The 27,798-nt window shown below is 44.6% G+C and overlaps 1 protein-coding gene across 1 annotated transcript; it reads left to right on the plus strand.

The window, feature by feature from the left end:
* Window positions 1-1,082: 1,082 nt before the first annotated feature.
* Window positions 1,083-26,365, plus strand: LOC144169776 (carbonyl reductase [NADPH] 1-like). The gene is made up of 8 exons (XM_077699110.1): window positions 1,083-1,290; window positions 4,447-4,528; window positions 10,576-10,754; window positions 16,863-16,975; window positions 17,413-17,538; window positions 18,142-18,283; window positions 23,441-23,504; window positions 26,039-26,365. Exons 1-8 carry the CDS (start codon window positions 1,267-1,269, stop codon window positions 26,140-26,142), a joined length of 834 nt encoding a protein of 277 aa, XP_077555236.1. The 5' UTR covers window positions 1,083-1,266; the 3' UTR covers window positions 26,143-26,365.
* Window positions 26,366-27,798: the final 1,433 nt, after the last annotated feature.

The raw sequence follows: 27,798 nt of genomic DNA on the forward strand, positions 1-27,798 counted from the left end.
TCCACAATCTCGCCTTAACACATCATTTATTTTTACATGATTATCTTGTCGCTGCGAGACAATTGATCTAAAAAACTCTGTCTTTATTCGATAGAACATGTTGCCGTTATGAACGTATGCGCATGTGGCAGTCGTTTCTTGTTGTGATATATGTATGAGCGTTAATACGCATCTTGAAACTTTGTTCTTAAAAATCCTTATTTTGAAAAGCTTAATTCACGTTATTACCCCTTACGGCGACGCAAGGAATTTGCCCCCTTCAAAACAAAATCCTGCCGGCGCCCATGCGCATGCTGGCGATAGATTTTACAAACAACAATATGCGTTGTTTAATGTTGGTCATATTGGCTTGTCACAATTTCCAAGCTTCTGCCAATAATGGTGGCTAAGCTTATTGGCCACTATCATTAAGGGTACGGCTGATTTGCCACGCTTGGCATGCAAATTTAGACTTTGCTTATACTAAGGAAAAGGCGTAAACCAGGCCAACTCCGTCAGCACAATGTATCGATGTTCTTTTCTGGTCTGATGTCCTTGCGCTGTTCGATCCGCGCTGCACGTCAATTAAGTGACCAAAATTTTAGTTGCGGAACAGAGAATAGAAAGATTTGAACAACCGATCCCCACCCGTAGCTGTTTTGCGTACGTCAAATCAATAAAATCGATAAATCGACAGGAAGGGTCGCTCGCGCCACGTTTACACTGCCGCCCCATAATATATGGAGGATAGAAGACTAGCTAGTCTCTTCTCCATACACTACTTTAAATAAATGCTTAATTGGTCATGCGATATGCACATAGACATTATTGGGCTTTTATTGTGCAATATATGTAACATGTACTCTTTTATTGCGCTTCCTGGAAATTGCGCATCCTGGGCGATTTCCAGCAGTTTTTTGGCAGTCCAAACTGCTCTTGCAATGACATTCTATGGGCAAACAAGCTGATCTGGTGGAGTTCTGAGCAGTTCAAAATGGCAAATAAAAGAGGCAGGCATTCGCGAGCAAAAGTCGCGCGGAATTTGGTGAGTTGCGTTGGTTGCGTCGCTAGCGGCGCTGTGTCGCTGGTGTCGCTGTTCGGTCAAGGAGTGGTCCAGTCGGTCCAGCCAGGCGGCGTTGGCGTGTCGGCGCGTCGGTTTGTTCCGGATTCGGAGTGGTTCAGTGCAATCGGTTTATAACTTATAAGGTGTTCCGTTACGCGTAGCATTTACGGAGTTGTTCGACTTGTTCACTTGCAACGAAGTGCGTCTTGTCATTTTATCACGCCATGTCGTCATCTCGCGTCGCTGTGGTAAGCTATCTTTCCACAATTCACTCAGTGGAGATTTTTTTCGCGTCCCTTTTACGTGCGCTTGCGGCGATCCTTCGTAGAACGCAGGTTGCTTGGCCTTGAAGTTCTGCTGCGTATGTCGCGTACATAATTGTACGCGGCGTCGGCCGGCTCTGAAACAGGCGCAGTGCAGCCGGGCGTTGGTTAAAAACGATAGCTACCTCTAAATTTCCGTCCAGACGAACTATCCGTTCAGCTGATCAGGACACGAATGAATGGACTCAAAGGTATGATTATGCGCGTAGAGTCGCATGATAATCGCTCCATGTAGGTATATATGCACGCCGGCAGGTTGTTCGGCAACGTTGTAGGAACTAAAAAAAAATAATAATAAAAAAAACCTTCCGCGCGGATCCAAGTGGCAAACTTAAAACGAATGGGTTGCTTAACAAAGTTTTCGCCGTAAACAAGAAATAATACTCCCATCAATGCAGTGCGGCCATTTCTCAACTTGATTGATTGTAGGGTTTAACGCGCCTACGCACCGCAGGCGATGAGGCGCGCGCAGTAGTAGACTACTACTCTACTACTACTACTACTAGGTGATTCGGGTGAAAAGGAAAGCTCAAAATAACAATGTTTTTTTAGATTGGCCTTGAGAAATCAATGCGATTATGAGAAAAGCTTTGTACAAGATGCCCATTTCTCTTTATATACGAAGGGAAACATGTACAGCTGTTCTTTCTGGAGTGAAGTGCACTGGGGGTTCACCGGGGGCTCACCTGCATACAACCCAGTGCGGCTCCGGAATAATTTTGGCCTCCAGGGGATGCCGAAATCTCGTATACACGGCGTTTTTGCTTTTCGCCTCCATCATAAAAGCGGCCGCCGCGGCCGGGAATCGAACCCGCGACCTCGTGCTCAGCAGCACAACGCCTTAGCCATTGAGCCACCGCGGCGGTTATTTTTCAACTTGCCCTTACCGCAATTCGAATGACTCTGCCCGCACATCGCCGACTTTTGAGGCGCATTCCGTGACACACAGCATGCCTTAACTCTGTGCCGCATGCCATAAAAAAAAAAACATTTTTTTCTGGTCACACAACAGCGTATGCATGCTAGCCAAAATTACCTCGGGGAATATATTTTTTCGAAAGTTATTCAAAATTTCGAAAAACCGGTAAGAAGTAACCTTACTGCCCATTATCTCAATTTTGCATTTTAGTACTTTTTATACATGTATGCTAGTGAACATCAGGCTTCGTCGCGGGATGTATACACATGCTGGCAATTGAAAAACAAAAAAGGGACAAAAAAAAAAAAACAATTGCGTCCTTCCTGCCACTCCAGTATAGCTTACTTATACCGAACCTGGTTTTAATGAAATCTCGGCTATAATGAACAAATTAAAGCTTCGTTTCCTGTTACCATTTGTATACATAAATTTTATGTCCAGATATAGCTAAAAACAGATATAACAAACTGATTTCCGTTTCCCGATGTGTTTGTTATAAATGCAAGCTGGACTGTACTGCATCAGTAGCCTCCAAACCGTGCTTAGCCAAATCCACACGGCATTCCAGTATTGTGCTAACACAAAAAGAAGGAAGTTTTAAAAAGCTGTTCGTAAGTTTCATTACCCTAGAAAAGGAGCAGCGTAAAAATTTAACATGCACTTACACACTTCACAAATGACAAAGTATTTACGAAATCCTGCATTCAACACAAGGCTAGGTTACTAGCCTTGTATGACAAATAAAGATTTATATGAGGCTAAGTATGAGGTGTTAAGTACAGGGATGTGCATAATTTTTTATTGCAGCTCCAAAATATTGGCTGTGCTCTTGAAGTTTGAAACGCTTTGCTATGTTCAAATATCATGGAGATACTGCAGTTGATAGATGTTGTGGTAAGATGCATTTGGGCAAACAAAATTCATGCACTTGTGCCAGCGCCCTCCGTTGCTGTCGCTTGCTTCTAGGCTCCATCTGGCTGGCCAGATGCAAGCGACAGTGGCAGGAATGCCCGGCGGCAGTGTATTATTGTTTTCACTCGTTGCTGTCGCCTGCACTCCCTGTTTACTGCACCCATTGAGTTAGATTTTCGCATCGCCCACCAAAATTGCTGCATGCGGTTACCCCTTTAATGATTTATTTCTCACCAAACAAGCCATCGTTGGCCATCTTACAAAAACCGAGAGAGCTAAAAATTGTACGCTCGTTGAGTTAAAAAAAATGTTACTTAGCTTTTAGTGTCTCTTTAGGATGTCCAATGTATTTTTCCTGTCGCTGTACCCACCATAATTGGCATATGGCTTATACTTTTGTGAAATTGTTGTAATCAGGGCTGTGATTTGCAGTACCTGTACTTTCTCTACCCCTCATTTGGACTTTTGTGGTGCAGTAACGAAAATACTTTTCATTGTCGCAGCTACTGTTCATCTTAAGGACGTGCTCCATTAAGAGGTGACGGGCAAACAACTGCTGCTCTATTCTGACCATCTAAAAAGCATGAGATGAGGTGCAAATAACTTGGGCTGGCGGCCATTGACTTCACTTGGGGCTACTGATAAGCGCCGCCTAATCCTGCCACTTTTGTCGGTGGCTATTGGATACCTTTCATTCTTTTTCTCTCAGTGTATGTTCAGCCCAAGTTCAACGGTTTCAGTAGGCGCACATAATCTGAAAGACACTGTCCAGCGTATTCGAAATTGTTTGCATTACAGGAATTGGAAAAGAATGCCTGACCGTCTGAGTTTTATTTTCGCATGTGTGTATGACCGGGGTCACACCATTCAGCTCCTTTTTTTGTTACCGCGGTTTTGATGAGAACCATGGAAACCCAGCGCTGCAGTTTCTGTCTGCTAGCTCATTCATTGGATAGGGACACACTGTAATGACTGGCATGTTTTTTTTTTAGTTTGTGAAACTAATGCAGTAGTGTAGCTAGGTACCTTTTGACATACGCTATCATGATACAGAGTGCATTTTGTGTGAATAGGTTTGTGGTGCTTGGTGCTCACAAAATAATCAATACGTGCTTGTGAGGCGAATATTATGCTAGAACAAAGTTGTAGTAAATTGCTTATTGATTTAAAACATTTTCGTTGACTACATAGCACAAGCAAAATAGCCTAGAAGGATTTTTTTTTGCTAACTGTCGCTATTTTGTGTGCAGGTTACGGGAGGCAACAAGGGCATTGGCTTCAGCATTGTGAAGTTTCTGTGTCAGAAGTTTGATGGTGATGTGTTGCTGACAGGTAAGTGATGGTTGTATTTTGGTGGCTTAGTTTAGTCACAGACGCAAGGAATTGAATTTTTAAATTGTAGTCCAAGTGCAGCTTTGCAACCCCCACCCCTCCCTTTTTTTTATTTTGCAGGTTCAATCTCTAACCATAGGTAGGGCATCCGGGTGGGATGATATGATCATGTTTGTGAAAGAATTTAAAATGCACTCTTGCTACAGGATGACTGAGAGCTTTAAACTCACAGGCACCAATGAGGCTGTATAGGGACCAGGTGGCCATTGTATGGCACCACTTCAGCGAACAGGGCCGCCCGTGGTGAACTGCTCGTCAGTGGAATGCCGGTAGCAGTCAGTGCAGCGTTGTTGTGCGTGGCTTTCTGTCGTTCTGCTATGGTGTGGCTTGCAAAGCGTAAATAACCACAAGGACTTGTTTCAGATCGGTAAATCTTGAGTGTGGAGGTGACCTTTACGAGACATGCCATGTGTGTGGTTTATGCCCATACTCAGTACTTACAAATAACAGACGACGCTCAATGCGCCAAGCTGGAAGTCAAGCTGAAAGTGTAAGGCTGTTCCTTCGTGCAAATTTTTCATGCCTGCATGCAGTTTGGCATATCGAGGAATATATTGCAGCTAAATGCTTCTACAAAGCCGGTGTGTGCAGCCAATCCAAGAATGTTGCAGCGCTGGCCTTTGGTAGTTGATGATGAAACGACACCGTGCACAAGCAAAAGACAAAGTTGGGGGGTGCAGTCTGATGTACCTCAAAACAGAAATTGTGATGGACGATGCTCTGTAACTTCATTAACTACGGTAGAAATGTGTTTAATTTCTCAGAAATACGCTTTCTACACTCATTGGAAATCGTTTACAGAATAAATACTGCATGATAGTAGAACGTTATTTCTTGTCGTGGAAAAGCATTGCTTTACAAGAATTGCAAAAGTTGCTGGCTAGTTGGTTAATGGTCTTTCAAAAAACAATGCCTGCGTGGCTGAAAGATGAGAGACAGGAGGGTGCCAAAAACCTTCCCTCAGTTTCACGACTGAATGCTGCGGTCAAGTTTTACAAGCTTCCACCTACACTTGAAAAATCATGCACTCCTCTGTACGACGATGATGGTTTATCGCAAAGCTTTCTTAAGTGGGTTTCCTTGGTTGCCTTCTGGATTTAAACTTTGACTAGTTGAGCTTTGAATTTTAACAGCGCGCAGTTTGGTTTTTTGATTGCAGCGTCTTTGACTTTGACCCTTTCCCATTATATTTCGCATGAAGAAAGCTTCGCGTTTAGACATTGTCGTCATTAAATGGAGGGCTGGATGATTTTGCTGTTTTATTTTTCACTTCCATGCACCCCTCTCCAAATCCTAATTGCTTACAGTGTGTCTGAAATGCGTCTGTGCTGGGTGACTCGGGCTAATGCACCCCTATTTCATTCAACTAGTCGCGCATTTTTGGTTTCTTCACAAGGCACTACACGATTTTTTTAGGTATTCAGCAAAGAATACTTAAGCATTAAAAAACACAGGCTGACGTTAACGCTGACACATTTTTTAACTCCCAGTGCCAGCCTTTATTCCACGCAGGTGGTAAAATGGGAAAGGAAGGGGAGATGGTTTGTAGCTTGGGCTGTTGGGTAGTTGAATAACTTTGGCTCTTGATAAAATGACCTCTACAAAGGTGGGAGTTCCACTTCGGCTCTCAGGCTCCCATGCTGTCACAGTGTCACTCACCAAAATTAAAGGCAGAAAGCTCACAGTTACAGAAAGAAAGTGTAAACTACTGCGACGTTTCCCCGACCACACGGTAATTGATCTCGTTCGTAAGTGCCTTTCTGTTCTAAGCACACATATCGAGGTATCCCAGCGTCAAGGCTTGTGTGGAAACCGTAGTCATTGAAACCAGTGAGGATAATTTAAAGTGGTAGATATGAATGCTAATATTAATAGTTTTATTCCTACTCAGACTGCGCAAAGCCAGGCCAGTGCACTGCAGAAAGCGCTCATGTCAATGTAGCCCATTCCCAAACTTCAGAAGTTTGGGACATTCTGGAACACCAAAGTTCCAGAAGGAATTGCTCAAGGGCCAGTTGGTACATTGCAATATGAAGGAAAACAGTGCAAAAGACTGGACAAAGTACAGAACCACGAAGCACAAGCGCTCAGATTTTCGTCAGCACCTGTGAGAGGAGGCGAGCACCTTATCTTGGCTTTAGATTTAAAGGGAGCCTTTGATCATGTGTCCCACAGGGCCATTCTACAAGCACTTAACGAATTGCACTCAAAATGCCAAACAAAGGAACACCACAGGGATCTATTATCTCCCCCTTGCTTTTCAATATTACAATGATTAACATAGCAAAGAAACTCCAAGACATCCCCGACATAGGTTCCATATTGTACGCCGACGACATAACCATCTGGGCCACTAAAGGCTCCCTGGTTCAAAAGGAACAGGCACTTTAATAAGCCACGAACTGGGTGGAAAAGCTGGCAGGGGATAACGGCCTAGAGTGCGCACCAGAAAAATCTGAAGTTATCAGAGTCCACGACGCCAGATATAGGAGCCCAGGGGAGATAAAAATCAAGCTTGGGGACCACGAAATAGCAGAGACAGATAAATTAAGAATCCTTGGGATGATTGTTCAAAGCAATGGCAGAGCAATTGCAAAAATTGTTATAAAAAATCAACGCTGCAAATTGCAAAGATAGTTAGGAGGATAACCAAAAAGAGAGCAGGGCTGAAGGAAGAGGAAACCTTGCGTATCATGCAGGCATTAGTAGTAAGCAGAGTTGCTTGCAGTCTGCCTTTTCACTCTCTAAACAGGCAGGAAAAGGAACAGGCCAACATTGTATTGCGTACTGCATACAAAGCGGCTCTACACGGCAAATGAAAAACTCATGAATCTCGGCGTGTCTAACACTTTTGAAGAAATTTGTGAAGCTACCCTTGTTTCACAAAAGGAAAGGCTGCAAAAGACGAGAACTGGCAGGGCCATTCTGCAAAGAGTAGGCTCCAGGTTAGATGTACAATCAATTATTGACAAAGAAGACCTAAGCAATGCCGCCAGAGAGAAATTGAAAGCGCTCCCCATTCCAAGAAACATGGACCCCCACTTACTTGAAGACAGAAGGAAAGCCAGGGTCAATTTCCTACACAGAAAGTTGGAAAAAAACCCAAACGTTGTATATACAGACGCTGCCTTTTACGACAAGACCAATGCTTCCCTAGTGATAGTCAACCAAGAAGGAGTAATCAGGGACTGCCTCGCATTAACGAACACCAGCACAGAGGAGGCCGAAACTGGCGCCCTTCTATTGGCCGTAAGGTATGGAGAATTCCAAGAAAAAAGCCTCCAAATAATTTTGAACTCTAAGAAAGCCGTACAAAACATTATAAATGGCCAAATTCACAAAAGGCTCGCAAAAATTTTACCTCTAAATATCACTAAGTTCCAAAATATCATTTGGACACCGGGACATGAGGAGCGTGAGGGTAATGAGAGAGCAGACCAAGCTGCGCGAGAACTTACTAACCGCTCAGCCAGTAGTCTTAGCTTCCTCACCCCTCTCCCCAATACCTTCGGTGAGTGACTCAACATTCAAAGAAAAGTCAGAGCTCTCTTTCTTCCACCAGATAAAAGCTTAACAGCTGCAGAGCATCAGTCTCTCAGACAAATACAGACAAACACCTATCCCAACATCCTCAGACTATTGAAGATGTTCTTCGAGAAATTCTCAAACGCATGTAATAAGTGCGGTGAAATATCCACCCTATTCCATGCATCCTGGGGTTGTCGTACTATATGGCCCTCAGTAAACACCAACACCAAGTTATATGAGCTATGGGAGGCAGCTCTGGCCAGCTCTGACCCTGGGGTTCAGAAGTATCTGATCTTTAGGGCCAAGACTGGGGCAGAGGAAACAGGGGCCCTGGAAGGAGGGAACCTACCCTAGTTCAATCAAGACCTTTCATTTCAAATAAACGTTTCATCTCTCTCTCTGTGGTTCCTTACTTTGTCCTGTTTTTCTTCGTAGTGATGTAAGTTCATTGATGTAGTGATGTAAGCTGATGTACGTTTCCTGGCATGACGAACGAGTAAGGTGTTCAGTGAGCTCCTTGTCTCAGCTTTCAAGCCGGAAACGTAAAAGTTCTCTGAAATTTCCTTCGTTAACGAAAGAAGAAAAGTTCATTTCACCATCTTTCAAGAGCTCCCCATCATCTCTGTGTCCCCACAAAGAAATATTTTGACGGCCAAGAACAATGATAGGATCGGTGATTGAAACCAGCTTTCGGCGATTTTCTTGAACTTGAGCAATCGATGGGCATTGAGCTGGTTTTCTACGCTTCTCTCAGGTGCACTAATATGCTGGGAAAACTCTCTCTCAGAACTCACAATAGCCGAGTGATAGCTTTTTTTTTTTTTGCATGAGGCTGCTGTCCTTTCCCAGCAATTTCTTTCGCTGCGTTAGTGGCTTTGAAACAAGCTGCTGAAGAGGCACCATTTTGTGCTTGCTGCCAACGTTTCTAAGCAAATGTGAGATGGCGGTGAAATCGACAAGCGCCTATTATGAGCCTTTAAGCCATGCACAGAACATCACATTCTTGGCAAATGAAACGGTTCGTTGGAGATGGGTATGAAAGGGGAAAGCAAGGGGATAGAACAAGTGCCTTAGGAGGGGGGCCTGGCCCCCAGGGCCCCCTCTCTGGTCTGGTACACATGTGCATCATGCTGACATACACAGCCATATTTACTTAACTCGTTATTATAAAGTGCTAAACTTGCCTCTGGTTTGCTTCTTGGCCTAACGACAGCTCTGGAAGTTTCTTGCATTGAAATGATTTATCTAACTTGCTTTTGTGGAGGTTGCTTTCCTTCATAGCTTGCTGGCTAGCAGTGAAGTGGTTTTTACAGAGAGAGATAAAACATTTTTATGAGCTCCAATGCGAGAGTGGAACCCTAGTCCAGGAATCCATGCGTTGCCCTAGGCACCTTGGCTCGTGTCACCAGGAGAGCCTGGTCCTCTGGTTGACATCTGGTCAACAGTGTCTCCCTCAGCTCAGGAAAGTAATGGGTGGGCGCATTCCAGAAGTATATGCTGGGGGGTACCTAGCTGGAGACAAAGTTTGCATAGAGCAGTGTACTGTGTGGGAAACAATAAATTCGTTCGAACCGGGCGTACGTGCATCCCTGCTTGTAATTGTCGGAGTGTTATTTCCTGAGTTTTGCTGAGGGATGGGTGAGGGCACGGGAATTTTTGTCTGGTGGTCCGGTAAAATTGAGTAATGTCCTGATAGGTGAGAAGTGGCGTCGGAGCTGCGGTCACCTCACGGGCTCAGCGGGCCAGTTCGCGAGCCTGTTGGTGGGCAAAGTTGTTGTCCGTTACAGAGGCGTGGGCAGGTGCTCAAACGATCGCCACTCGGCAAGTTGGACGGTAGTGTTGAAGTACCTGTAGGGTTGTTGATGCCACCCTTCCTGACAGGAAACTGTGGCAGGCTGCTTGAGAGTCAGTGACGATGGCTTTGCTGGAGTATTGGATGAGGGCTAAGGCAATGGCGAGTTCTTTGGCGTCTCGAGGGGAGGTCGTCCGGATGGACGCGCATGCAATTAAATTGTTTTTGGATGTTGTCACACTTTGTAGTGTTGCCACAACCCCTTTGTATTGTAGGCACAAACCCTGGAATGTCTCATTATCAGCTGGCATTGTAATTTAAGATAATAATTTATAGGAAACTGCTTGACATTGAATTCTTCTGTTTGGCAGATATGCCTCAATAAGCTCAATCGCCTCTCTTTTCTTTGCCATGGCAGCATTCACAGTTTGCAGCTGCTTTTGGCTGTTAAGTGCCACATTTCATTGTTCTGTTTGTAATGATTGTGCCAACAACGTGTGCTGATTTTTGCTAGCTGCTGGAGTAATTCTGCCCTTGTTCTGTACTCATGGTCTCAGAATGTAAATCTCTCTCATTATATGTATGTGCTGCCATCCCATTTGTGTGCTGCCAGCCATTCAGCTGGATGGAGTGCATGACCTGGCGTTCTCTGTTTTCCCCTGATCAGCCAGAGATGAGCAGCGAGGAAAGGCTGCTGTGGCAGAGCTCAACAAGCACCTGCTGCACCCCATATTTCACCAGCTCGACATCGATGACGTTGAGAGCATTCAGAAGTTTCGTGACTACCTCAAGGACACTTACGGTGGCCTGGATGTGCTCGTGAACAATGCTGGCATTGCTTACAAGGCAAGGGGTTGCTTTGTTATGTTTTTGAAATGCCATATATAGCAACATTACATCCATGCTTACAAATGCTGCCAGATTTAAACTACTTTTAAATTACCAGGAAACAGATACCACATAGTACTCAGTGTGAGAATTCATGCCTTACAGCTGGGTCTGCAGGCACCGTACATACCCATAGGTAGGAGACATTCTGTGGTTTTGGTAATTATTTTGACATCATGCGTCAGTACAGTGGCAAACTCCGAAGAGGGAGTGGTGTAGGTGATTGCATTTGCCTTTCTGCCGTCTGAAGTTGATTGATTATGAGTTTTAACGCGCCGACGCTTCACAGGCGATGAGGCGCACCATAGTGGAGGGCTGTGGATTAATTTTGACCACCTGGGGATCTTTAACGTGCGCTGAAACCTCGAACACACAGGCGTTTTTGCTTTTCGCCTCCATCAGACAAGCGGCCGCGGCGGCCAGGAATCGAACCCGCGACCTTGGGCTCAGCACCACTAAGCCTAAGCCACATAGCCACCGTGGTGGGTTCTGCCGTCTGAAGTAGCGCTGGTAGGTTTGCAATGCGTGCCACTGTTCCCCTCACCCAAAGAAAGAAAATTCGAGAGATAATTAAAAATGGGCCATGAGGACAAAATACAAGTTCGGTTTATTAAAAAGACTGTTTTGCATCAATAAAGATCACACCAATTTTCTCACAAGCTTCACACAAATAATGTAGATGTTCAAGAAAACAGGTGAGACGCTGGCACTTCTCCATTATATTGCAGAATCTTGTTTGTACAATTAGCGGCCGCCGATCAAAACAACCGCCAAGAAACATGTCTGAGCGATTCGTGTGGCGCCTCTAGCTCCATTTTATCACATCACTTGTGCGCTAATGGGCAGTTAACACACTGTCAACTATATTTTTTTGTGTTGACTTCTATGGTATGACTTTTTCCCATATTCCATCACTGTAGTGTGAAATTTGAAATTGTTTCAGTTCAAAAAACGTCTTGTGACTTGAATGGAGCTGAGTGGACCACCAAAGTCTAGTTCTTACATATTGAAGAAAGTTGTATTTTGTCTTCATGGCCTTAAGGATTCATTCCTATTCACGGACAGCATGGCAGGCAGCTCAGGATGCAGTGTAATTGCATGCATGAAGCAGCAAGAATTTGAACAGGATACACGAGTCACCACATCACACGAAAACAACGTAGCAAGCACATTAAAGGAGTACTGACACGAAATTTCTCGCTCTCAGTTTTTATGCTGTAAAGAATACCTATTGGCCCAGTAATTACGAAAATCGAACCGAAAGCCGTCAGCCGCCAACACAGAATTAATTATAGCACGTTTATTGCAACCAATTTCAAATTTGGTCGCCGCGCGGGAAAATGGCCATTCGAAGGCCAGCCTGCAAGCGGGCCAGCCTTACGTCACGGTCTCACCCGTGACGTCAGGGACGTTTTTCTTTCCTCCGTGCGTTCGCCGCATCGTTTGCTACGATTACACATGGTCCGCACTCGCCCGCGCAGTCGACATGTCGTCTGAATCGTCAGACTAAAATGAGTCGCTGCCACCTGACAGACAGAGCAACTTTATTTGGCCAGGCGATTAGGCCGGCAATGTTTTCGCCGTCGTCCGTTATTTAATATCACTGCGGCTCGAACCGGCGCAGACCGTGATAGCAACAGCTTGTCGCCACTCTTCTAATCAATCTGATCGCGAAAAAGAAGTTCCACATGCGAGAAAGTAGATGTTAGTGTGTTGAAAAATTGTGCTAGGGCTTGTTATCAGCGCTGAATTTAAAAGTGGCGTTCAGATATTTGCCGCGATGGTAAGCCTACGCTGACCAGCAGCGGAGGTTCGGCGCTCCGACCCAGCACTGCCGGCACTGCGGTGCGGCGAGCGGCCGAAAGATGGTGCCACCTGCGCGCTAGAATCAAAACAGGCCGCGGCAGATGTCTTGGTCACCGATCGCTGAAATTGAAATTATTGCCAAAATAAAGCTCCATATGCGAAAAAGGGGATGATAGTGTGGTGAAAAGTTGTGTAAGGGATGGTCTTTCGCAGTTGTACAGATACCAGTGATCAAATAGTCGCCACGATACTAAGCCTAAAGTTCCCAACACCCAAGGTGACCCGTGCAACCCCGAGCCCGCTGGCTTGGGCGACAGTTCTTGTGGCCGCCGCCGCGCACGAACTCAGTCCACGTTTAGCGCTGCATGTCGTCGCGTGGAAAATAATGCATCTTGGCGTCGTCGTCGATTTGCTTGGACAGGCTTCCACGAGCAGTACTTCGTATACCGCGAGCTTGCCATAGCACAGCTTGGGCGAGCTCGGCGACGCGCACCGCCGCGTCGCCGCGATGCCCGTCGACATCGTGCACCGCGCGGTGCCGGCACCGCGCAGTTGTCGGTACCAGTGCAAGGGAACACCATGCGCCCGCCACGAACTGAAGAGCAAAGACGTCGAACACGCAACGTTTACAAGCATTGCTCATACAGCTACGCCCACATCTCCTGCCCATATGAATACCACCGACAACAGCAGCGCAGGATATCCTTTCCGGTTCCGAAAACGACTACATGACGTCACCCTGAACCGGCCAGACACGCAGGCCGATGTTTCGTCACGCCGAAAGCGATTTCGCTAGTGCTGCCGATTTGTGGAAGCTCACGGCCTGGACAATCAAAATCGATTTTAGATGCGATTCCGGCCGCAGATCGCTGCAAAAATTTCTGAGAGGCATCTGTACAAACTACTGAACCCAATTATATAATTTTTTAGGCGTCAAAATTTGGTGTCAGTACTCCTTTAACAAATGCAATTGAAGTCTTATAGACGGTATTCGTTGAAAAGTTTAGCGGTCAATTTCTTCGCTTGGCAACACTGGAAACAGCCACAGACATGGCCGATGCGCCACGGAAACGGCGCTACCTGGGCCACTGCGGCCGCACGCCGAAGAAAAAAAAGACACCGGCGTGCGTCATCTGCTCCGTTCCAATCCGATTCTAAACTGTGACACCAACAGAGATGTTATTAATCGCACTCACAGTGAACTCGACGCAATACTTTGTGTTCGGCGAAGAGTTCGTAACGTGAAACACAGTCATGTGTTTCACAGTCGTGCTTAGCACGGACAAGTGCCGCCATCCCGTGGAGCCCGACGTAGCGAGTGACGGGCCTGACGGTGCACTCACACGGTTGCATGGAGGAGAAGAGGGGTGCCTGATCTGCGGGCCGTCCGCACAACGTCGCCTAGCAACAGACGCTTGGCCACAGATACGGCGGCGCACACTTGGTTGCCTGCATGCGTTCCACGCCATTGAATACCGAGGATAAGGTTCAATGTTGGGCTAGTTGGTCGAAAGGGATGTACAGTGCAACAAATGACAAAGGACAGTAAGGATGGAAAGGACAAAGTGCAAATTCCTTGTGCATACTTATTGTCCTTCGTCTTTTGTTGTGCTGTACATCCCCTTAGCAATTGAAGGCCAACTGCACTCAAAATTTCGACCTCCTCAAAATGTTACCTGTGTATAGTCTGTCTAAAAAGAGTGCGAGATACGAAATATGGCTGCTGAATTACGTGTATCCGTGGGGAAAAGGACCATCAAAGATCGGAGATTTTGGAATGTAAATTGCGAAGAGCGCAGCGAGCAAGTGGCCGTACGCAGCCAGCCGGCTGAAGCGAACCTGCGCACAACGCTTCGCCCTTGCTGCCGCCCTAGAAGAAGCTCGCCCAGTGGAGCTCGACCGGTTCTCCTGGCTGGCCACAATGTAACTTCCGCTCGCTTTATGGCTGTTTGTGCAATCTGCCGGCAGGTGCAGCGTCGCCTGAGATGGAACTATTTTAAACATTTCTAACTAATTAACGATGCATTTCATGGGGCTACCAGTCATGTCCCAGTTGGTTTGGTGGTACTTACTGTACATTCAAAGTAAATTTGGCCAGCGTGAAATTTGAGTGCAGTAGGCCCTTAAACTACAGTTGTGTAAAAGGCAAATACATTATTATAATAAACATATGCAATTGGAAAGTGGGCAAGGGCAGAAACACAAATAATAAATAAAATGAAGCATTTAGATAAAAGAACAAGTTCATTTGTTGCAACACAAGTATGCATAAAGGTGGCGCTGGTGTTGGTTTTCAGTTTAGACAGTGAAGTAGCCTGCATCGTTGTTGAATTCAATGCTGCCTTCACAAAGCATTCTTGTTTGCCAGCTTTGTTAGAACTGGTACAGGGCTTAACATATCCGCTAAGAGGGCAATGTAGCCATCTAATGGGGTAATCAGAGAGCATTTCACGAGTGCTTATGTGCGGAAATGCGAAAGGATTGTGTTTTGTTTCAGGCTATGCAATTCTCTGTCTAATGGAAGGTCTGTCGTAGCTATGTCACCTTCTGTTGCAACAATGTCTTTGTCATCAGGGGGATATGTGTATCTTGTAGTCTTCACGTCGTAACGGTTGCTGTTGCGTCGGCTGGTAGTAGTTTCAGCTGTAGGAAGATCCTGCTAGATCGCTTGCCTTGCTGCATTTTCGTGTTCCCTTGCATCTTCCTCTGAGGTGTACTTTTGAATACTGCCACGTTTGTGAGGTGCCACTGAGGTAGACGCTCTGCAGACTTTTGCGGTAGGGACAGCACCAACAGCAGAAACATGACCAGTAGTGCGATTGCTTCCTCTCAGCACAGTCATTGTAATTTTTTTTTCTTATTGCGTCATTTTCTTCTCTCTTGCTATGACTGACAAGCTGACAATTGCCCCAGCTAGTTCTATATTACCTTAAACGTTCTTTGATACCTTTGTAATTAGCATGTTATTATGTTATTAGCATGTTATGCCGTAGGGCAATCTATATCGCATTAAAAAAAAATACATGCTGTTGTTGTGAATGTGCTTTGCTAGTGTATAGAATTTCTATGTAGCTGTTTTGAAATGCCGCTTATACTGGTCGCACACACATGCACCCGCATGCACAAACATATGTACGATTATAGATATAGGATGGTCTTCCAGATCGGAAGCAAAAAGTAATGTTTTCATTGTTGGTAAAGTAATTTTAAGGATCCCAGATAAAAACTTTAGAAGGTGGTCTAATTATACAATACACAAACCTTTACATTGGATGTTGACATCATACGACGCACTGTCATTTTAATTTCAAATGCACAACCATATTTTGGCAATTGTTTCCACAGTTACGGCTAAGATTTTTTTAATTTCTACTATGGGTAGGTTTCTAGATAATGGCTTCACCCTTTCTGCATTACAACTGCCTCTGCAAATGGTGTGCGGAAAAGAGGGTGGGTCTTTGGAGAAACCAGACAGAGATGGTAATGCGTACAACCTCAATTGCAATAAATGTGGTGGATATTGCTTTTTTTTTACAGCAATGCTGTTTATGACTAGGGTTTTGTGGATTTGCCATGGACATAGACAAGAACTCAGAAGGTCCAGTTTTACCTTGTGCATGACGTAAAGCAAAGTCATGAGCTCCATACGCAGGGAAAACGAACGTCCTGGTGGGAGCGCTATTAGCACGTGGTCACCATCAAAGTCGCATGCTGCTCAAAACATGATTTGGACCTCATGCTTATAAGTCTCATCACTTGCATATGCATTTTGGTGGATTAGTTGTCGATAGGCCCCTTTTTCAAGATCAAGACACTCTCAGGTAGGTAATAAAGGTTTCCCAAGAATTCGCTGCTGTGCGACCTGCAAAAGCTTGTCTACGTTCGCACCGCCCTCACTTTGTTGGTGTTCCAAGCACGTGTGTGTCTAATTTCCTCCGGCTTCTCAGGACAGCGGTCCCATGATCCATCATCAAGACAAATTTCCCAACTCCATTTTGAATTTCCCTTCTTTTCTGTTGTTGTAATGGGGAAACTGCACCAAATCCAGACTCCAGCTTCTCTAGTCATCCACCGTCACAGAGTGGAATGGCTCATGAATTGTGTTTATTACTACCCGACTCCCACAGGCAAGAATCTGGAAATGGGGCGGAGAAGTACTGCATGTTTTTTGCAGTGTGATGGGTGATATCAGAATGTCTCGGAGAAAATTAGTACGAGTTTTGTGATGACATGCTTCTTGTATTTTTTCCACTGCTGCAGAATTCCTCCACTGCTCCATTTGCTGAGCAAGCAGAGGTCACTGTCAAGACCAACTTCTTTGGCACTCTGAACGTGTGCAAGGAACTGTTTCCCTTGCTGCGACCGCATGCCAGGTAGGGCATCCTCCTTTCCCCCTATGGCGGCCTGCTGTCTGCCTCACTCGAGCACTGTTTGTTGCAGCTATCTTTTTGTGACAAAATTTTTCCTTATTTACAAAAATTCAATAGGTATACTAAGGTAAAGTAGTATCGTTGCGGCAAGTGAGGATATTGAGGAGCTATGGGCATAGCAAAGCCCCCTTTTTTTTTGGCACATTATTTATTATGTGTGCCATAGCACACTACAGTCTTCAAAGAAACTGCACCAGTGACAGAATGTTGTGTCTCCTTTTGAATTTGTTTATATATTGCGGTGTGCAATGAGTGATGGTTCTTCCATGCTAGGAAGGCTCAATAAAATTAAATGGTAAAAATTGAGGGGACGTCCACATTCTTTCCCAATGGCTTCATCTTTGCGAGGTTGACGTGCAGGTGCGTATCGTTTCTTGCAGGGTGGTCAATTTGAGCAGCATGTGTGGTATGCTGAGTCGGATTCCTGGAAAGGAGCTCAAGCAGAAGTTGAACAACCCCGACATCACTTTGGATGAGCTCTGCAGTCTTATGAACGAGTTTGTGCAGTGAGTACCTAAGGTTTAGCTCAGTCCTCCGGTTGACTGCCTAGTGCACTCGACACACAGTTTTCACTCACTATTCTTCACTGGCGTTGCCCAATACCATTTGTTTGCTGCAGTCGCTGTCGCCTCTTGTACCTGCAGTTGCAGGCCTTCTAATGCTTTTATAGCGCAGAAAAAAAGAAATAGCCGACCATATCAAACATGGAGTGACTAAAACAAAGAAGCTTAGAAATTGTTCAAAGGTATGTGGTGCAGATGAGAAGCTGTAATTGAAATTCAACGCTGTTATACTTGTGCAGTTGTGTGTTGTAACTTCACTTTGAAGCTAGTGATTGTCCCACTGAGAAGTGCACTCTATTAAGATACCTCACTGACTGTAAGATCTGCAGAAGCTTGCCAACATTTTCTTTGAAAGCGAGGGGAGTGGCCAGAAAGTGTAAGGATCCAGCATCGTGCTTGATAAAAGAGCCTCAAGTCGTGTGAGAGTTTCGTTGTCGGCTGTTTACAGGCTGCTGTTCTCTTGATTTGGGCAGCACGATTGCCAATGCTTGTTGGTGTCCACTGCTACTCGCCGCCTTTGGTTCACCCTTGACCGTAACTCAACAGGGCAGCCAAGGAGGGCAAGAATGAGGAGAAAGGGTGGGGACACTCTGCCTACAACGTGTCCAAGGTCGGCGTCACCGTTCTGAGCTTCATCCAGCAGCGCCAGTTCAATGCAGACCCTCGCGAGGACCTGGTTGTGAACGCTGTGAGTGGGCACAGCCGCTGCTCTTCTTGTCCAGCAATCGGCGTTTCTTTTCTAAATGGAGGCCGGAAGGAGTCACAACAGAGCCTAAATAACTTGCCAGGTTTTTGAAACTTTTAACAAGCAGGCTTTATACATTGTTCTGGCCCATTTACACGAATTTTTTCCTCTAGAAAAGCACGTTCAAACCTGCAGTTTTCTTTAGACTATCCTTGCTGATATACTAGTGTTAGCTGTGTCAACACACCTATAAATACTCAAAGCAAAACTTAATAAATTGTGGGCATGGTCAGCTTGTGTGATATGTGCATGAAAGGGTAAAAAGTGGATGTTTATTATGAAAAAAGTGGAAACCAGAATATAGTATAAATGATGTGTAAACTGTGGTTTCAGTCTTCTAAAAGAGAAATAAAAGACGACACGAATTTAACTAACAATATGTGGTACTCATATGAGGTTTTTTTTTCCCCCTTGAAATGAGCCAAATCCAGAAACCAAAACTAAATCAGATAAATCTGTAATGACAACAAAAACTTGGCAACTTTTCCCTAGAAAACAGGTTGCAACAAAATAGGTCAGGTAATGCCCGGCGAACATGTATGCAAATTGTATTTCGGATCGAAAATGAGCCAGATCCTGTTGTGGCACAGATCAAAATGAGCCACGTCCATTTTCCCGATGGGAGTGTGCCTTTGGTTTTAACGCCTTTGTTACCAACATGACAGCCTCCTTGTGAGTTCCCGCTTGACAGCTCGAACTGTCAGGTGGAATAAAATAATCATTTAAGATATTAATTAATCTAAAATAACAATTATTAATTACCTAACTAATTTTTAATCACATGTGGCCATAAAATTCCCCCATCTGACATGTAAAAACACATATCACATAATTGCTTTGACATCGTTGCATTTAGGTCCCATAACAAAGTTTCGCTTTTTTCTGAAATTCTGCTTGGGTAATGCTCTTCAGTGTCCCTTTAATCATTTGTACATGGTAGCAATAGCAAGAGGTTTGATCTGTAACAAAAAAGTAAAAAAAAAAATGATAAGGAAACTGTTATGTGGTCACTGAACTAGGAGTAAGTAAGCTGAAAAAGCAGGTGGGTTGAAAAAAGGAATCGTTGTACAAAAAAAAAAAAGAAAAGAAAATAAAAGATTCACGAAAGATGCATGAATGCCCAAATGAATGTTAATGTGACAATGGGACGATTTTCAAATGCTGTCATTTTATTCTGGGGCCAACCATTTTGAAATGTGCTTCAGCTGTCATTTTAATTGATTTTGAGGCTTATTGCGCCGCAGCTACACCTGGGCTATGGAACGCGCTGTTGTGGAGGGCGCCGGATTATGTTTTACCGCGGGGGTATCTAACGTGCGCCGAAATCTCGACACACGGGCGTTTGCCCTTTTCGTCCCCATCAGAAAAGCAACCACTCAGGCCAGGATTGAACCCACATCCTTGGGCTCAGCAGCACAACACCTCAGTCACTGAGTCACTATGGCAGGTCAGCTGTCAGTTAACGCGACGGAACCAACGCCAAATTTACTAAATGCCTTGCAATTGAAAGGCGATGAGTGGTACAGCCCTTCTTTGATGTTGCAGCACTGGACTGCTGCTTTACTTTCACAATGCATACACCTCGGGTGGTGCCATGGCCTTGCAGTGGAAGCAGTTTGGCACAAACTCGTAATGGGCTAGTGCATAAAGTGCTTCATTCCTTTAATAGCTTGCCTTGGGTTCCGGGCTTTCATTCCAGGCTGATGTTTGGCTATAAGGAGAGAATTTCGGCCCACCTAAAACCTCAATGTCACAATCACAAAAGGTACAATGTCAGTCTCAAGTGTTTGGATCTTCAAATTTCGAAGGCATCTGGCCTGCGATGGTAGCCACACAGGGATTGTGCAACATCCTTCACCGATTTATTGCAAATTTGCATTTGCACCAGCATAAGCCAATCCTCACAGGCCTGTATTATGGTCCCCAATAAGCTCACTAATAATTTAATAGACGTGGGCAAGTTGAGAACCGTAGGGCAGCAAAGGCAGAAGCCAGTGAATTAGCAGCAAAGCTTATTGTGCTGAGGCTAATTCTTCTTGGTGAAAAATTTGAAACGTCCACTGTTTATGTTTTGCCCACATGTTTTTGTCGGTGAGTGCAACAGTTAAAAAGGTGCTGATGGGGGGGGGGGGGGGGAGCAATTGCTGGTGCTGGGACACCATGCAAGGCTAGGTCTGCCTGCTAACTAACAACAACAACAAATCTGCTCAGTTCATCAATTCAATGGAACAACTTTTGTTTGCCGTGCTTGAGTGCAGTGACCAGCTTTTGCTGTGAATTAAGTTTCGTTTTAGTATTATCATCTGCTGAAGATCACCGCACTGTAGGAAGCCAGAGGCACGGCCGCTGGATGAAAGGCGCACTGACGTGCGGCCTGCCGCGTGCCTCCAAAGCGGCGTGAGTGCGCCTAGAGCCAAATACTGCCACCGCGGCGCCACCATTCCGGGACTGGTTGCGGCGAGCGCGGCTCGCGGGACGCCGTCTTTCGGGCCGCTTATTTCGAAGTGTGGGCTTATCATCGGCGTTCCACGCTCCACTTAAGGCATCTACCACCACTAATGTTACGCCTGTTAAAAGACAAACACGATTAGCGGCTGCCGAGCTTCATTTGGTCAAGATGGAAGTTAAATTCCGTTCGCAGCAGCAGCATTACGCGTTGATAGTGTGCCTTCTGTCTCGCATTGCTGTGTCGTTGTGTCTTACATCGCCCGGCATGCTCTTTGTGACCTCACCCCCGGCAGAGATTTACGTTTTGTCTGCAAGCTGCGACTGCAGAGAATATATTAAAATTCCGGACAAACGGGAACAATGTTTTTGTGACGGCGCTTGTTATTTATGAGTGCGAACACTTCTCAATGTTTAAGACATAACCAACTTTTATGTAGGTTTTTCCTCGTGCACAAATAAAACACCACAATTCGTATTAATCTCACGGCACATGTGACTTGATTACACGTTGTTTAGTTATGAGTTATTCTTTTCTCCCTATCCTCCCCCCCCTACACCAGCAGGCGTTCCGGTGTCCGCCCCCTAGGCGAGACAGTTTACGCCTGTTGGTGGATTTTCCTTTTCCTAAGAACAATACATATATACATACATACATACATACATGAAGTAATACTACTATCACAGCTATGTCGGACCTTTTTTATTTTGACAATATATATATATATATATATATATATATATACAGTTGAATGAAAAGCGATTCCAGTTTCTACCTGATATTATTACTTGTTCCCTGTAGCCTCGAAAAAAAATTAAGGAGAGCACATGGGATGTCCGGGTCCACAAAAAACTTTAAAAAAATATTTGGCGAGCTGGGCAAGCTAAATTTTTGCCCGGACAGAAAAGCAAAAAGTGAAATTGTACAGAAATTCCAAAAATTTCCTAATAATGCGTAAGCATTCAAACACCGTTTTTTCATTTCACATTTTCTTCCTTTCTTTGCTATTTTAAACCAACAATCTACATCTTGAATATCATAATTATTAATTGTTCTAACTGCGTGAATTACGCATTTTTTGTGCAGCTACAAGGCAGTACAGTTCTTGCATTACGTAGAGATTATGCTTGGGTACTCAAAAAAGAAAGCTGGCATAATAATAACGTATGTGAAAATTTTCCTACGCTACGAAAATTGATTCGAATTGAAGCGCAGTATGTTCACAGAGCAAAACTATCGTAACGTCTTTAGAGCGCGCTAATTTGAGCACATACTTGTGCTGCTCCAAGAGCCCGACCGCTAGCTTCAGGGATAAATGCATATGGGTTTGAATCGGCGGTGAAATAACGGAGGAAATGTACCTAGTGGTAGTTCTCATTGCAAAGTTTGAAAAATGCTTAGCAGCTAGGAGCGTGGACCGTACGCACTGTCTCTTGAACACAGCGCGGTGCATTTATTTTTCTTTCTATACAACCTCTGTCATCAAGTTTTCAGTAGCGCATTTAAAGGCATTGTCGTGCCTGCGAAAATGAAACAACCCAAATCTCTATGCGCGGCAAGACATGATCGAGCCAGTATAAGAGTATCAAAAGACACGCATAGCAAAATGTTGAGTCTTCTCAAATCCTTTTTCAACCAATCCTATCGCGTGTCCTCGTTTTATGAGGTGCGCATTCCGCCCGGCCTACATTTTTTTTCAAAGTAGTGTATTTAAGGCAAGCTTTAATCCATCGCCGGCAAATATTCATCGCTCTCCCGTGTGTCGACGCCGCGTTTCCCGAGAAAAGGTGACATTTTTGAAATTTCGGACGAATAAATTCCCACCATATACCTGCCGCTTGAACTGTAACTAATCAACTTGCGGCTTTAAACTGTGCAACGCGGTTTACGTGCTGTGTGTGAGACGTTTTCAGACAAAGCTAACCCGTGGTTATTATCTTTTTGTTGAATATTATCTTTTTTTAACAATGTTGTTGAATATGAGGCATGTTTTTAGATTTGTTAGATTGAAAATGTATTGCCTATATTTCATTCAAGAATTACTTTAACTTCTGGCTGCTTCAGTCACAGCCGGGCGGTTGGATCGAGCGACAGGGCAGACATATACATACATACGTACAGACAATTCTCGCGGTTGAGTAGCCCAGGAATGACAACAACATCTTTTAAAACCTGTGCGCTGGCTGTCTCTCAGTCGGCGCAAGCGCTTGCCTACGGGGACCACCCCACTCCGTCTCGAAACCAGTCCCCGAACGCTAGCGCCACGAGGGAGTCAAGCGCTATATATATATATATATATATATATATATATATATATATATATATATATATATATATATATATATATCGAATCAGAATGGGAAATGAGGGGCTCGTTGAAAATAAGACAGAAATAAAAGTTGGCAGATAAGAAAACCTCGGAAACAAAGGGGAGGATGTGGTAGGTCCTCCCTGGCGGACATTTTTTCTCCGCTTTCTTTCTTTCCAAATTCTTTATCTGTTTCAATGACCTACCACATCCTTCCCTTTGTTTCCGAGGTTTTCTTGTCTGCCAACTCTTATTTCTCTCTTATATCTATATATATAAGAATGTTTCTCTACTGCTGACTTTAATGTGCACTTCTCATGGGGTTCCTCACTGTTTCCCCCAAAAGGTGCACCCAGGCTTCGTGGACACTGACATGACCAGCCACAGGGGGCCCTTGACACCTGACCAAGGTGAGCAACTGCTCCCAAGCTTGTGTTTTTTTTTTTTTTAAGTGTAAAACTGAAACCAAGTGACAGCACATGTGTGTGTTTCTAATCACTTTATTTGTTTAAAAAGCACCGGTGGTGTGTTTTTGAAATAGATTAACAAATTTGAAGATGGCACATGGTGCTGTGATCTTTTTCTTACCGGTGGTGTGTTTTTGAAATAGATTAATAGATTGGAAGTTGGCACGTGATGCTTTGATCTTTTTCTTTGACCTAGCCTCGCTTGTTCACTCTTGCGAAAAACTATGAAAAGCCTTTTCTGATTTTGCCCGTATCACACAAGAGGCATTGTGCTGATGAGGAACTGTGTGTGGTGTGGGTGCACAGCCTCTCCTGACAAAGGAGCTGGCCATGCAGTGCACACCTCGTGCACTTTCAAACTACTTTGCTGCGAAGCTGTGTAAAGATACAACTTTACAGCAAAACGTAACTTCAAAGCAAACGCATAGATTTTTGATTGTTCAAGTGATGATGTAACCTGCATAACACGGGTCCGTCAAGTTGCACAATTGTGCGGAAGTGGGCTGGCTTTTATGTATTCACGGTAAAAAAAAAGTAAACGAGGTAAAGGTAAAGGTGAAAAGTAAACAAATTAACTGTGCCTTGTGGCCACTTGTCCAGGATAGGCTCACAGCCACACTTGAGGCAAATGTCACTAGAGAGCTTGTTCTAGGCTGCTTCTTGATGAGTGCTTTATCCTAAGGCATGTTTATTTTCGTGTGAAATAGGCTGCTCTTTATTGTTAAAATTATAATCATGATTAATTAATTTGTTTCATAAGCAGGGAGGCTGTCATAATTATTCATTGTGTTGTACGCAAAAGAGAGGGGTGACTGCATGGTGAGCGGTGTATGCAGATTTAATATTTATCCTTGGCAAGGTTTTAACAAATCGCAAATGAAATTTGTGTATGTTGATGTTTGTATAACAATCCGGTATGATCGTTACTGTAAGTACTGAACTGATTCGTAACAGTAATTAATAGCTGGTACAACTGCTGCATTTTTGGCCAGCAGTCGCAGCGCCACCTGACGCAGTTTTTTGGTGCGCAGGATCCCTTAGGTGCTGGCTGCGTGGGCAGGTCTCTATCTCTAAAGCCAGTCGTGTTGTGCGCAAGCATTGCAGACGATGTGTTGCCAGCCCATTCTGTATATCATACTACAGTGGCTCTGAGTTCTTTGTAGTTGTTTACATGCCTACATGTGGTGTGATAGATGAGCACGTCAGTGTAGGCACAAAGTGATCAGCAGTGCCAGTGTGTTTGAATGCCAGCATTTTTTGTGCACACTCCCTTACTGCTGCCGTTGGCAGTGCCTCCTTTGCTTACATCAAAGTTGTTGTATATGGAGCTAGTGTGATCATAATCCAAAAAGCCTGATTGAGCAGCACAGTGCAGCTACAGTTAAACCTGGGTGTAACGAAGTTAACAAAATCTCGCAATTTTTCGTTACATCCAGGGTTTCGTTACATGCAGGTTTCGAGTTAAGGCTCGTGCGAATGAAGCAGAAACGAAACCAGAATGCTAGACATCAGTGAAGGTGAACTCACTCTTCAAGGACTTATTTCACGGTAGAACACTGCGTCATTTGCACCTGCTGCTTTTGCACGAGCTCAGGCACTACGCGGCGCTCCAAAGAGGCAAGGTCACTTACCCCCATGTTCACAAGCAGAGCTTAATTATCACGTTTGCTTTTCGAAGCTTTTTGAATCCAAACGCATTTCAAGAACCAAAGTTATGCTGAAAAGGGCGCCTTTTCGCGAACTTGATGCTCACTTCTGCACTCAAAACTGTTGAGAGGGTGCTAGCTGGTATACGGTACAGGGAGGCGATGTCACTTATTTGCTTGTCTTGAAAAGTGAAAAGGTTTTGTTTTCCGGCAGCAGAACTCGTCACAGACGAACCAACACGACAGATAGCAGTGGAGACGCATGACTACACGCCGACAGGCAGGCCTATAGCACCTCAAAACTTGTGTCGAAGTGACACCGCACTTAGATGTGGGAATGCACCGTAGTTTGCGGTGCGGGCGAAACAAAAAGGGAAGTGTACTTAATGATGCCTCCTAGTGTCACGCTACACAACCAAAACCTCAAGTGGGCGCTATGTTAGGCATTGGTTGGGGCTAGCTGCTCCATTCATCATCACCATCATCACCATAACGAATTTTGTTTCCAGGGATTCTATACGTTTTTGTAGCTGCTGGCTGATTAAAATAGGGCTAGTATTCGGTAAGTTACTGCGTTTTAGCAGCCTATTTTTCTGTAAAAATTCAAAAAACAATGACTGATCAGCTCAGCGAGCTCGTTGCCTCAAGGTTCACCGCCGCAACGCCTTCGTTACATAGAGGTCGCAAACGCATGGGCTTCAATGGGGCTGGCAATAGGGGATTGAAAATCTTCGTTACATCCAGATTTAACTGTATCACCAATGCCTGAAGTAAGGTCGTCGCTTGGCTCCTTAGTTTTTCATGTTCTGTTTTCTGCACACTTCAATGCAGGTGCCGATGCCGCGACGTACTTGGCACTGCTGCCTCCAAACATTGACTCGCCCAAGGGAGAGTTTGTCTGGAATGACCGCAAGGTCACCCCGTGGGACGAGTGAGAGCAGTCAGCACATGCTGCAATCGCCGAGCCCTGGCCTTGCACTGCCACACCATTGCACGAAGAACAAATCAAAAAGCTGCACGCACCGTCTCAGGTCGTAGCTGTAGAGAGAAGATTTATATTTTACTTTACTCTATTTTACTGTATTTCCCACGAGAATAAAGGTGCGCACCAGTTGCATGGAGCTAAGCTACCGGCAGCTGATGTACAAGGCCTTCCAATTTGTGTACTTACTTGCTGTGTTGTGCAAGCATCTCATGCTTTTCTTTTCTGTAGCCTCAACAGCTAAGTGTCCTGGGTACCAGAAAGTATTTTGTAGCGGTGGTACACCCTTTGTCAAAATTTTGTGGGCCAATCCTAAGCCTTCTCGACCACAAAGAATTCAAATAATTGGCTTTACCTTTAAATGAGGCAAAAATGTTTTAAGGCAGTAAGAAATAAAGGTGTTTTCTCTAGCTTTATTGCATAAAAAGTTTCAGCCTCGCTCAAGACGTAAGCTTGTACATTGAATTTTTTGCAGTCTTAATTCGCGTTTCCGACTTGGCCCACAAAATTTTGACAAAGACTGTACCTCACAAAGCTTGCAAGTCGCAAATGTCATAAATGGCGTGGAACGCTCAAGAACCTCGGGCTGGGTATGTGTTGCCCAGAAGTTGTACAGCCTGGAAACAGAAATTTGACCAATGTTAAAACACTGTGCCCGGGTTAGAATTTAGCACCATTCCTTTTAAATTTAAAACTGAAATTTACGTAAATATCATTGTGCCATTTATTTAAAACATGCTGGAACACATCTTGCAAAACACTGATAAATATAATGGCTGCCTGCATTGGTGATATTGGTAAGTGTGAGCTTGCTCTTCATACCATATTCCACCATGGTACCATATTCTACCATATCCTACATATCCTTCATACCATGCTCTACTGTACTCCATTATAGTCCACGTTAGTTTGATGTTTTCTGCACTTTAACTAGCACATCGTATAAATGGTACCTTTTGCCTGACTCCATTCTAACCACTAGTTAGTGGAGAAAGTTGTAATCACATCCACCACTGTGCCTTTATCTCGGCCAACTCCAATATACTGTAAAGCGAAATAAAAGCCAGCTGTGCTAGCTTTCCGCCTCAAAAAGTGTGGTGGAATACATAACAGTTGTTGTCAGTATAAGAAGTGCAACACACACCCTCACTACTTGCACTATCTCTCCCAAGTCAAAGAATCATCCGCACATATTGACTACCTGTGGAGATAAATTTTACACGCATTTCTTCTTGTTTTGGTCGCATGGTCCGTCAGCAGTGCAGCAGCACCACTGTTGCATAGGGCATCTCTCGGCCCTTTTCTTGTGGTGTAGTTATTCCTCATTTTCTAGATGCAGTGTTTAACCCAGATGAGAACAGAGGAGCTAGGAGGGTGGAGGGAGTGGACTGGTTGGGTGAACAGAGTGGGAACACAAAGATGTGATGAAGTGGAGGGGTGGCTAGGGTGAGGACAAGATGGTGCGGAAGGTGGAGGGCCGAGATGTGAATTCAGTTCAGCGCAAATCTGTTACATAATCAGAATCGCACTGCTACCTCAGACCCTGCTGCTTCAGTCTAAATAATTGCCACAAGATCACCATGCATCTAGGTGCCACAATGCGCCAAGT

Source organism: Haemaphysalis longicornis, unplaced genomic scaffold (genome assembly GCF_048455015.1).
Source record: "Haemaphysalis longicornis isolate Haplotype H1 unplaced genomic scaffold, Haemaphysalis longicornis Haplotype H1 scaffold_2, whole genome shotgun sequence".
NCBI classification, from domain to species: domain Eukaryota; kingdom Metazoa; phylum Arthropoda; class Arachnida; order Ixodida; family Ixodidae; genus Haemaphysalis; species Haemaphysalis longicornis.

Bases quoted from the DNA above. Each gene is read 5' to 3' on its own strand.
- LOC144169776 (XM_077699110.1), top strand. From the start codon at position 1,267: ATGTCGTCATCTCGCGTCGCTGTG. The intron at 10,755-16,862 runs GCAAGGGGTTGC...CCACTGCTGCAG, and splicing joins ATGCTGGCATTGCTTACAAG to AATTCCTCCACTGCTCCATT. The intron at 17,539-18,141 runs GTGAGTACCTAA...GTAACTCAACAG, and splicing joins CTTATGAACGAGTTTGTGCA to GGCAGCCAAGGAGGGCAAGA.